General features: G+C 32.9%; 1 protein-coding gene across 1 annotated transcript in view; it reads right to left on the bottom strand.

Moving 5' to 3' along the window:
* SATB2 (SATB homeobox 2) overlaps positions 1–13,257 on the bottom strand; it is a 212,996-nt gene that overhangs the window by 112,631 nt on the left and 87,108 nt on the right. Inside the window, exon 6 of the mRNA XM_051985926.1 lies at positions 4,404–4,506. Within this exon, the coding sequence (XP_051841886.1) occupies positions 4,404–4,506 (103 nt within the window). The remainder of the gene's footprint in view (positions 1–4,403; positions 4,507–13,257) is intronic.

The raw sequence follows: 13,257 nt of genomic DNA, 5'->3' as shown, positions 1-13,257 counted from the left end.
ATAGTTCAAGGATTTTAATTTCCATTCAACATCTAATCTTCATGTTTACCAAAACCCTTCATGGGCTTTGTTTACTGTCTGCTCGCTGGCCTGCACGTTTGATCTTACAAGACTGGATCAGACAGGGTCAGATAAAACACTGATTACTAGAATAAGGCAGTCATGGTAAGTAACACTGGTTTTTGAAAACTCAACCCAGAGTCCACATTTTGCATATAAACTTAAATGCACAAATCTGACAGTTAACAATCAGTTTTATCTTGGAAAAGGGGGGGAGAAGGAGGGAGATGGCAGTATAACAATCATGCATTTTATTTTAACTTTGAGGAAGACATAACTTAGTCCACTGTATCTAGAAACAGTATTATGTGACAAAAAAAAAACTTTCTGACAGTTTCAACAACATTCAGATGAACTTCTAGTGACCCTTTAATTTCTAATTCATGGGCTATACACAAGATCCTGCTTTTTGCTCAGTAGTAATAGAAGAAAAAAATCTCTAAATATAAACTAAGTTCATATCCATTAAATCACTAAATCCTCATTTAGACCTGCTTTGGAAGTATTCTATATGAGCTTTCTTTGCTGGGACACATTACTCATCCAGAACCTGGCACACAGTAGGAGTTTTTTTTTTTTTTTAATGCTTGCCAACTAATATTGTAGATACTTTACAAAAGTAGGCCACATTAAATATTTAGTATTTGATGGTGTTTATGAACTATATCATTAAAATTGTATTATCATAAAGAGGATAAAATAAGTGTACCTACAAATCAAGTTCATGGTATGATGAGAACAGCTATAAAGGGATAAAATTCTTTAAAAGATTTTAAATATTTGCTCCTTCACATTAATTGATCAAATTTCTTAAAATTAAAAATTATTGTATAGGGTACACTTCTTAAAATAATACTCCCAAAAGCTAAATATTTCCGTTTCAGAGCAAATTATATATAGTCAGCCAACACTAAAGACAAGACGTGAGATTGGAAGCAAAATTCTCAATAAGTAAACAATCATTATCATGTTTTCTATAGTAAGAAAACAGACTCAAAATCGTAAACTTACAAAATAGTCAGTTATGTGGGGACCGAAATTATAGTACTGTGTGCTGAATAATACAGAGTAATTTCTTAACTATTGTATCACCCTCCACAATATTTTGACATCACAAAACAACTAGGTGCAACTAGGTTTAGAGAATTAGAAACAGGGACATACAAAAGCAGTCTATTCATTTTTTTTAAAAAAGCATTAAAAGTAACTCTAATACCTGTGGGTAAACCATAATTGTCTCTGAAATTAAAGAGAAAACAATCTGTCCTAATGTGATCATTATAGAAAAGAAAGTTAACATACTAAGCAAAACCAACTTAGAATTTTTTTAAAAAATAAGTAAAATAGTTGTTATATTTACAGTAAGCTGAACAAAATACATACTGAAAATGTTTATTTCAAATTTCATACAATTCCATTTGTATATAGTTTTTACATCTGTTGTTAATGATATCAAATTATTGATTATTCACTTTTACATATTTATTTAAGCATTAGGTATAGAATCTGCAATCTGATGCTTTTTTCCTCCTTCCAGTAGACTTTTATTTTTGTTGGGTTTTAGTCATATTTACTTTGATCTTTCAGTGTATATAATTATTTTACTGTTTATTTATTTCTATGAGAAAGGAAAAAAGTTTGACCTAAGATATCTATATGTGGCAATTTGTAACGGAATCACATAGCTTATGTTTAGGAAATCATGGTTTTGATTAAGAAGCGACCATTTAGTTCCCACTGTTTTATTAAAACAGACATTAGTAGATAATAAGAAACATATTTAACACTGTACCCTGCATTTAGCTTGTGACATCACTAAGGTTATTTTGAAGCTCTCTTCTGGGCTTCATATCTTCCATTTTACATAGAAACTGGCTGCTTGGGGATAGGAATGGAGAAAAGAGCATAGAAACCAGCCTTTTGTATTCCCAGGCAGATTTCTGTCTTGTTTTTCTTTTTTTTTTTTTTCCTACTACTGTTTTCCAAATTTGTAAAAGCCTGGAACTCTACTAAATTTTTTGGAGGGAAAGCAACTTATTAGCTAAATCATTTCTTTCATATGTGAAATGTATCTCATTATCAACTGAACTTGAATTGAAAAAATTAATCACACAAAAGAGATTATACTAAACCAAATACACCAAAAATAAATGCAACAATTCTCTTTTCAGAGAGTTGAAAGTTATTTAAATGAAGTTATTTGAATGTTTATTTTCCATATATCACTATACCTGTCATGAATTCTTTATTTTTCCTCCCACTCCTTTGGTTGATGAATCAACACCATTTGAACTGTTTTATGGCAGCTTGTGTTTACTTCACACATACCTTAACCTTCTCTTTTCTCCTCCTCCTACTCTCTCTCTCTCTCTCTCTCTCTTTCTCTTTGTCTGCCTGTCTCTATCTCTCTCACACATATACACACTGTGAAATAGCAAGGACTAGCTACATCACTTTGAACAGTATATGTACCCAGTATCAGACAGATTCCTTAGGTTTGGATCCTTGACCTCTTGATTCAAATCAAGGTCTCATTCTGATTTTACTACACTTTAAGTTTTAACTGTGCATTTACTGAGAGATAAACAGATAAAGAAAGAGAGAGACAGAAAGAGAGAGAGAGAGAGAGAGAGAGAGAGAGAGAGAGAGAGAGAGAGAGAGAGAGAAAGAGAGAGAGCGTGCTTAAGGAAGTGCATGCTCGAAGAAATAAAGGAAGAAATTGGAAGATACACAAAAAAACCCCACTTGGAATTTGTAGTGGCAACTGTGAGAACACTACAGTGAAGGGCTTCCAGTCCCTCTAAAACTGGCATTACACCCTAGTCTATTGAAATAGGAAGCTCAGTGCAATTTGCTTAAACATCAAGTAAATGTGATCTACCAAGTGACCTTGAAACTACATAACTCTTTTGATTTTTAGCCAAGAGGATGTGTTCAAGCACTTTAAAAAAAATTCCCTTAAAAAAAAAAACTTGGAAACATTTACAAAAAGAAATACTTGTGAACCACACAATAATGTTTTATAATAAGAAGGAGCCATTCATTGTGTACTGCACAAGGGTCAATATTAATAATACTATATAGAAAGTACTCAAATCAGAAAAAGTCCTAACAATTTTAGAACAGGTTGAAAAGAAATATATCAATTCAATTTCAGAGTGCTTAATTTCCCATATGTAGGTCAACACTTTGACTTTCTTCATAAATATAGTTCAAATAGACAGGTGTTATTCTTTTCACACAATTAAAGTCTATCTATCCACAGTATTATACTTCTTTAAAATAACCTTGTAAATAGGTACAAAAATGTTTACAACCCTACAAGAATTATTTTACAAGCATGTCTTTCCAAAGAAAAAGAAAACAGGTTATAAAACAAATTTATCAATTGTTTCTATTCACCCATCATAAATTGGTATTTGCTCTGACATAGAGAATTAGTTAGCTGTTGATAAGGCAATATTTACACATACATATAATGGGGAAGGGATTAATAAACTTTAAATGTATGTAGAATGGAAAATAGAACCTTTTAGCATCAATTTGTTATATTTTAAAAATTAAATCTCTCAAGATGTAGGGAACATTAACTTATATCCATTATCATCACACATGTGCTCATCAGCATTTTCTAATACCCAAAAAAAGTATAAGGAAAATTTTAAAATAAGAATATTATTTTAAAGAATTTGACACTTTCAATAACATCTGTTTTAAAAAAAGCTATTTAGGGGATCAGAAATCACTATTTAGTTATTTTCAAATAAATATGGTACTACTATCTAAGCAAATCCTATCTAATATAACATCACAATGATTTTAATAAATCCAGAAGTATTTAAATAAGCATTTTTTCAGGCTAGAAAGACAAATATACAGTATCTTTGAATAAAATCTAGTAAAAATATTTCCACTTATATTTACATATATCAATATGTATATATTTATATATTAAAATATGTAATAGCATATCACATATACATATATAATACATGTAGCTATTTATATCTCTATATCAATGTCTATATAGATACATATTTATAGTTTGATTCTTTTGACAGGAAACCATTCTGTGTAAATTACCAACTCTATATAATACATCAGAATCATTTTCTTTAAAATGATTTTTATTCTCACAAACTTTTATTTTAAAGCACTGAATTTCAACCACATTTCAGAAAGACTTAAAAATCTTCTTTTTGTGAGAAATTACAAGTGAATGTTATATTTTAAATTACAATAGAGCTTAATATTAGTACTAATTCCAAAGAATCAATAATTCATTTGCCTAAGAAAAATTTGAGAAGAGACTTTAGAAACAATTAAGTTGTTAAGTGAGTTACCTTTAATCTTCTTGTACTTTTTATACCATCTCCCAAACTCCTGGCACTTGGTTGCTGACACATTGGCATAATATGTGCTATTTACAATGGATGAAATCATGCTCTAGAAAAAGAGGAAAAAAAATTTGAACATCTAAAAAATCTTTCAGTGACACTGAAGGGCATATTACGTTATTCACACCAAACATTCCTTGTGTTTTCTAAAGCTAAAACAGTCTCATCAAAAAAACAAAATCAACTTTATTTCCTATTTCCTTTTCCCAGTACAATTATCTGAGTTCATTCCTAAAGTGAAAAGAAAGGGGAAATGCCTCTAGACTTAAAGAACCTCTCAGTTTATCTTTGATAGTATCTTTACTACATAAAGCCTATTCAGAGGCAGTCTTATACTGGGGAACAGACACAAAGATTAAACACAATGGGTGAGAATAATTGTGATTTAGGAAGCAGATCCTAAAGGTAAGATGAGATGCTCCAGCATGCATAATCCAAATAATGCTTTTCAGATGTTTTCTGTTCCGCTTCCAACTGCAACAAGACCACACAGCCAAGAATTTGAGAACATTCGTGCTACTCACTACAGAACAACAGTTAAGCAAATAAGTTAAATTAATATAATTTATAGAAACGTGTGATTAGCACTTGGGTGAAAATTCACCAAATGAAAGTTAACAGTACTATTTAGAGCAAAGTAAACTAAACATAATATTGTATGGTTTCAACCATCCAAGCTGAAACTTTCAGAATACTCAGTTCCCTTGTCTCTACAATGTCCATCCATTTTTCTCCCAGCCCCCAAATTTTCCATTTTGGTAATCAATTTATTTGTAACTTCTGCTTGATAGTACTTAAGAAGAAAAACTAAACAAAATTTAAATCTGACCTCAATTAACAAGTAAAATAATAGTTGTACATTTAGAAGGAAATTTTTTTTCTTTAGAGAAATATATATAGTTAGCATAAATATATTAGGGGCATGTGTATTTGAACAGAGGGAAAAGCTTATGCCAGTTTTCAATTTTATACCCCTATTGGCTATTGTCTTTTGTGGTGTGTGTGTGTGTGTGTGTGTGTGTATGTGTTACTCTATGGGTTTTTTTTTTAATTCTGTCAGAGCTAGAGTATGTTTCTCAATTGTTTGTGGACATAAACAAATCAGAAAGTCAAATGAACCATATAAAGCTTTTACATCTTTTCTTGAAATCACATCTTTCAGAAAAAACAGGAGTTTTCACAGGAGTTCAAAAAAACATCAGAATGTTTGATGACATTTCTACACAGGGGTTAAAGGGGGTGGCAATAATTCAAAACAATGGCTCATGATTTACCAGGGGATGCAAAGTCTAGCAGTTCCCTGTAAGCTGACATTCAAAATACTATCCCTTTGCAAGATCAAACTCATTCTATCCTGGAACTATTTTCTAAAACCTTACATCTTCTCTAGGCTTCCACTCCATGCTTGACCCATGATCTTACTCTAATACAACCTCAAGTGACTCCCATTTTTCCCAGATTTCACATGGTTCTGAGACTTTTTCTTTCATTCTTTTTTTTATTTGCCTGATGCTGCATTTTAAAATTATTCCATTGAAAGAGCCTACAAAAACTAGTTTCATTCACAGAAAAGTGTTTTTTGCCCCTTTCAAGCTAGCAGTTGACTATCATCCCTGTGCTATCACATCCCTTGCTACTAATTTCTAAAAAGTGAGTCTTTATCAAAGGAGAGACAACATGATGAGTAGATCTATTAATCCCAAAATTTGCAGAATTCAGACTAAAAAAACTGTTAATATCCCCGTACTTTAAGTAACAGTGATTTTCTCCTTTCCATCACAGCATTGACCCTCAGCATTTTCCTCTGGTATTTTCCTTTGCTAACCATGAAGCAGGTTGGTAAAGTTGTCTCATAGCCCTCTTCACCTAACCACTCCCCTGTTTCTGAGCTTATCTCTAGCATAGAACATGGGAAAGAAACCCTATCCAGGGGTCCGTGGATCAGAATTCTATTTCAGACTCTTTCAAGAACTTGCTCTGTGACCTTGGACAAGTCAAGGTATAAGTTTCATGAAATAAAAACAATTGAACTATTTGATTAAGGTCCCTTCCAGGGCTATTATTCTAAGAGTTTGTGTGTCCTTCTCTTCTGATATACTGGTCTGATATAAGAAAATCAAACCACAAGGATTTATTAAGTGCTTACTCTAAATTGGACAAAGCACTTATAAATAAAAAGATTGAAATAATCCCTAGTCATAATAAATTTAGATTCTAATGAAGAAGATAACAAGAATATATGAAGATCAATAAGAGACAATTTTAGAATTAACTAGACAAATGAAAGGGAATTGAGGACATTTTACATAATAGAAATAATATTATTAAAAGTTTCATATAAAATCTCTCAAAAAGTAGACAAAAGTCTCTACAAATCCATGCACCTAACAGCACAAATGCCTTTGTGATGCTTCTATTTTGCTATTTCATCTGGATGAATGCAACCACCTGGCAAGTAGGGCAGGATACACATCTTTAACTGAAATCAGAGTTGAATAGCAAGCCTACTGAGTTTAGCTATGTGGCCAATTAGACTGGAAAGCAACCCAAAATAGAAGATGCCTCAGGCTTCACTTGGAGCCATTTCTATATTGTTCTAAGCCTTAACTCCAAATCACCCTTGTTCTCCAGAATCTACCTTTCCTTCTAGTTGATCACCCTAGCTTCCTTCCTGCTCTGGCCTCTAATTGTGAGTAGCCCAGTATCAACAGATTTATATGATAGGAAAAACAATGAATATGCTTTTTACTGGTCCATGACCAAAGTTCCAATACTGAAGAAATTTCACATACCTCATATTTAAAAGAAAGAGGTAGTTATTCTCACATACAATAGGCCTTGCTCATTTTCCCAGCTTATTACTCAGAGGTTGATAATAAGCCAGTTTCCATCTCTGCTAGCACAGAACAAAAAGAAAAAGATTTAAAGTGCAGAGTAAAGGAATTAGGTTAAACATGAAGAAAATTTTCCTGATAATGAGAGGTTTTTTTTGAGATGCTAGAAAGATTTCTCAAAAAAAGGACACAGCAACTTCTTTTTAGGAGATCTTTTAAAATTGCATAGATAAATTTGAGAAAATTTAAATGTCATGAAAATAGAGAGACATGCTAGATGACTTTCAAGATCTTTACCTGCCATATTATTAGATTAAGACATATGTGAATTGGCCCTAAAATACACTGTATATTTTTTTCATGACTTGAAGCCAACCAAATGGAACCTTGTCATAAAAGCATCAGGGGTCCATCCTGTAGAATTATCTTAATTTTAAATCTTGCAATAACTTCAGTAACCAATCACCCTTTGAAGGATCCAAGACATAAAGACCTTATGTCAAATTCTCTTCTTTAGAGATCCAGGGTTCAAGGTTTCAATGTCCCTTCATAAACTGTTTTGTCATGATACTTACTTATAGATAGTAGCAACAGGCTTTCTCTTGTCCCCATATATAATCAATGTAGTAGAATACACATGTTAACCCTATTACCTGGAATCTGAGGATAGTGAATTGCTTGAGCTTGGGAATTCTGAGATCCCACTGAGTTAAAGTCAATCAAGTATTCATACTAAATCCCATAACAATTTGTTGTAATTTGCTGCTGTCAATAAGAGAATGAGCATGAAAAAAAAACCAAGATAATATTTCATTTTTGGTAACATTTTTAAAAATAGATTTGGATGAACTATGATTTTGTGGCAAATTCATGCAATGCCAATAAGCAGCTTTTACCTTTCTTTTTTACTTCAACATTTATGTGTCATAAAAATGGAATTTTAATTTTTTTTATATTCTTATCCAAAAAATTAGACATCTGAAATAGTCACAGTTTCAGTCCCTATGCCTTTATTGACAATTTGATCACCTAGGAAAAATTGTATATAGAGTAAATATGCTACTAGAAGGCTGTGTTCTTCGTGATAAGCTTATGATGCCGATAAACAAACCACAACAATCTCATGTAATAAAAATAGACTTTAAATATGTGTGACTGGTTAATAGGACAAATGAACTCAGACCATACACATGAAGTTAGGTGTTTCATAAAACAAAGTTCTATACTATTCAGAAAACACAAATGAGGGGCACCATGGCTTTAAGCTGGAGTATGAAGCCTTTAATTTAAATCCTGGCTTTGATGCCAGAGTTTGATCTTAGATAAATCATAAACCGAAGGACCCAGGTTCCTCTTAGGTAAAATGAGTGGGCATGGCTAGATTAATTTATTCCTAAAGTTTCTTTTAGTTCTATATCCAATGAGAAAAACTGGTTAAAAATAATAACATTTAGGTAACCATCTGCTTTGCCTAAAGAAGGATAATTGAATTGATTTATTTTCCATTGACTTGACTCATAGTTAATGACCAAGCTAATTGATCTCTTATTTTGGCATGGTGTAGACAGGATTTAAGTGTTTTCAGTGATGCCTGCTAGGTCTTGTATTGAGTGAAACAATTATCTTGGGACTTATTGTTGGAGAGGAATATAAAAAGTAAAGCTTTATCCTCCTCGTGATAGCTTCTCCTATCTCAACAATTCATCATATCAGAAATCTGGAAAAACATTTTTAATATTTGCAACTTTAATATATCCTAATATGAAGTCCCATCAGTTTCAGACTAAAGAATTGATTTCCTCAAATATTGTTTCCAGGATCAAAGATGGAATGAGTGGTGATATATGTATTTGGGTAGGAGTCAACTCTGCAAACTGCAAAGTCCACTCTTTTCAGATTGAACCAGTTTGGAATCCATTATCTAGAGAAGTCCCTATAATGTGTAGCTTATAAGTTAATCCTAAATTATTACACAGACTAACTTCTAGTAGTCAGACCTGCTCCTAGAAAATCAAAGAGGCTGCCCTATATCCTGAGATTTATTGTACACTATGCTAATTTAGGTACTAGAAAGAATACAGATACACAAGTAACTAGTACACAGTAATGAATGAAGTTGTCAACTGGTACTTTAAAAATCATTGAGGCTCTAATATACCAGACATATAAAAATCAATAATGAGACAGGCAGAACTAGATTGGTACTTTGAATACAAACTTTCCCATTTTCCTTCCACACACAGACCCCATCGCCTACATGTTATTGTACCAGTTTCTCCTTTGAAGTCATTTTACTATCTGTTTTAGACACATTTTAACTGTTTCACATTGATGGTTTTGGCTATTAGTAATGGTGATTATATTTGAGGAGCAAGGGATTGAGGGAGAAAAAATATGAACCTACAGAGTATAAGTTGCCTGGAGATTGGTAGTTGTAATTAAACTTTAATCCCAGTTGATGGAAAACTGAAAAGCATCAAACCAATATCATAACACCCTTCTCTACCTTCTCTCAATTAGTATTATCTAAATAGGAATTCCATAAATTTGAGAAAATAGATACTACAGCCCTACATTTTATAAGCAGTATTATTGCTAACATTGCCAAATCTTCTAAACTAGTCCTTGAAAGAAACTACCTCATCCAATAGTCAAATTGCTCAATTTTCTATTTAGATATTACAAAAGTACTTCCAAAAGAAAGAAGGTTGGGATGATCATTTCTGATGTGCTATCATGAGGAGGATAAAGCTGACTACTTTTAGTCAGATCAGTGAAACAAATGGCATGAAGAAGCTGGATTAGTTGCCCCTAGTCTCTGACTCAAGTCTCTGGAGAAGTTAACCTATTCAGTCTTAGAACTCCTGTTACCTACCATACTACAATGAGTTGGCCCCAAACCAGATTGTGTTTTAACCCAGGTAATTTCACCATCAGCTGCACTCAAGCTACGTCCTTTATCTAAAGGAACCATAATCTTTACAACCACAGAAAAAATGTCAAGTTAAACTATCAGAAAACCTTGGGTGAATATATACATAGGGATAGCCATGAAAATCCATTTATAATTATCTGTTCGTGTATATAAAAAACCTCAATGAACACTGAATCATTTCTTTACATAGTTAGCCAATTGGAGAAATAGCATATATTACAGATTTGGTACAGGTAATTTTTTAGGAAAGTATGTAACATAGTCACTGTTGTTTTTCTTGCTTCAGTTATAGCACTATTATACTTTTGCTTTTCTTATATATATTATTAACACTACAGACATACTTCACTTAATATTATTGATCTTGCAAAAAATATGATTCCAGGTAAAACAATATTGCAGGAGTGGAGTATTGGCAGCAAGATCTAAAGTCATGGACATAAATAGAAAATATCTTTCTGGAGACCCCACAATTTTACTATAAAGGATTTAAATTGATGTTTATAAAGGGTTGGGATTATAATAGGTTTACTCTGATGGATAAGCCTACTTGGGTAGCTAATAAACCTAAGATGTTATGATCATCATCAGATGTATGTCTGACGTTTGGGAATACAGACAGCAAAATAGAGGAGAAATAAGGGATGGGTGGCCAAAGGACAAGAAGAAAAAAGTTCAACAATACACTCGAGCAAGATGTCAACTCTTTTCTCACTAGGAATCTGCTAAACCCTATGTTGAGATCTAGCTGGCAAGAATAGTGACACAATCAGTGGCTTAAAAAAAAAACTGTAATGTGCGTGTATACATACGTAAATATTATATATATACACATGAATATTGTATACAGATACATTTGTCATATGATATATACACATCCCTGTATACATCCCCCATCTGTATACATCCTTGATGTAGTGCCAGGCAAAACCTATATTCCTACTCCCCCAGAAAGACTCAATCAGTCAGGCTCAAGTCCTCTTTCCCACTCCTCTCACCGCAGACTGCCCCAGATCCCACAGGTGTACTTGAAAGGCTTCATCCAAAACCAGGTTAAACCACGAGGGGTGATTTTTCCTCCTATCTTACCCCAGAATCTATTCTCAATTTTCCTGGGAATTTTCTTCCTCTTATATTTTTACACGAATACATCTATCCATCCAAATCCCACTCTTGCTGAAGGGAACCCAGAATTCCCTTTACACTTCAATCCTTAGGACCACTTTCTATTTTCCACTGGTAATGGGCACCATCCCACAATCCTAAAGATTCCTAGGCCTTGTCATTAATCCTGTAATTACACTCCACAACTTGGAGGATGAGTTCCTTAAGAGTAGATCTATCTAATTTTTCTACTTCTATTCCCATCATTTTATCTAGCATTTGGTACAGAAGCCTTTTGGGAATGCTTTCTCACTCATTCTTTAAGAAAATGGAAGAATGCAGTAATCAAAGTGACAATAACTTTGAATTTACAGAAATTTAGCTAAAATTTTAAACATCCTCATGACTTTTTTCTTTACTTTTATGCTTCATATTCAGAAGCAGCAGGATTTAACAACTAAAGTTGATGCTTCTTTGCTATTTCTAATAAGGGCACAGACCTCATAAGTAAGTTATTTGTCTAACATGTTTACTATTCCTCTGTGGTCCATAACAAATCAAGAACAAATATTCAAACTGGGCTGGTCGCTATGGATTAGCTGAAGAACAATATAGTTAAGTAAAGACATTGAAGGTTGTGGGTCAGAGCAATTTTATGCCTGTCCTTACTTGAGTAACCCAACCTCAGGGTAAATTATCTTTTTTCTTCCCTTGACAAAGGTTTTATCTATATAAAAGTACTGATCCAAACATTTGGCTTTTCCCCCATGGCTTAATATAGTAAGAAAAGCTTTCTACAGCATTTTCTTGTTGAACAAACTGAAGCATAGTTACATCTCTTAAATTTTGAATAAGTTACAGAACTTTGAGAAGCTAAGTAGAGTGCTCAAGGTGACTAGATAGCTGATTAAATATATGTAAAGTATTTACAGAGTTATCAATCTGCTTTTTAAAGAGCTGTCCCTATGGTTTTACCACATGTCAATCAGCTCCAAACACCAGACAATCAGATAATGAGTATAAACTTAAATCAAGCAAAGCAAGAGTCAAAACTGCTTGACTGTGTTACTGTGGCTGAATCCTCTGTTTTGAATAAAAATGTATTGTTTGGCAACAAATTAAATCATTTCCCCCAGTGTTTTTTCTCATTTCCAAAATGCTGTTGCAGTCATTATATGAACAGAAGACACAGATACACTCAGATTTACATTTAACAATGACAAGCAAAATCAAGATCTGCACTAATTTCTATATGTTTTAAGTGTCCTTCCTAAAAAACTGATCCATTTCTATGTAGTTCAAGTGTTTATCCACAGACAATGAAGGCCTTTTTTGATGTGGGAGACAGATGGAAGGCACCTCCCCAACTTGAGCAAGGAATAACATAATTTATTGTTGCAATTTCCTGTGCCCATACATTTAAAATATATATTGATATTTAGAATAATTTGAAATTTTATCCAAAATTTATTCTTTATCTGATCCCAATTTGTTACTTTCAATATTTATTTTGTTTATAATTTGGTAAGCCTACACAATTGTAAAAGGAGAAAAACACTAGAAATACAAGCTTTCAGGCTGAAATTCTTCCAGACAAGTCAAGAGGCTCCATTCAGAAGTTTTAGAAACAGGGAACAATTTTACATTAGGAGATTCTTCCCATATAGCACTGTGGAATAAGCATATTCTACTTCAAAGGTTTCAGATTCTATTGCAACACAAATATTGAGTAAAATATTTAGTAAAAGTGTTTGGTCCCCTATCTAATGGATTGTCCAGAATCAGGATATTCATCTCATGACATAATCAGCTTTCTCAGTCTTCCTTCAATTCCTTCAAAAAGCTGTCTGTTTTTGGGGAAGAGGGCTAAGTGATTTACTCAACCTCACAGAACTAGTAAGTGTAGGAGGTCAGATTTGAATTTAGG

The sequence above is a fragment of the Antechinus flavipes genome, chromosome 3 (genome assembly GCF_016432865.1).
Source record: "Antechinus flavipes isolate AdamAnt ecotype Samford, QLD, Australia chromosome 3, AdamAnt_v2, whole genome shotgun sequence".
NCBI lineage: Eukaryota > Metazoa > Chordata > Mammalia > Dasyuromorphia > Dasyuridae > Antechinus > Antechinus flavipes.
This window is presented reverse-complemented; position numbering and strand designations above follow the sequence as displayed.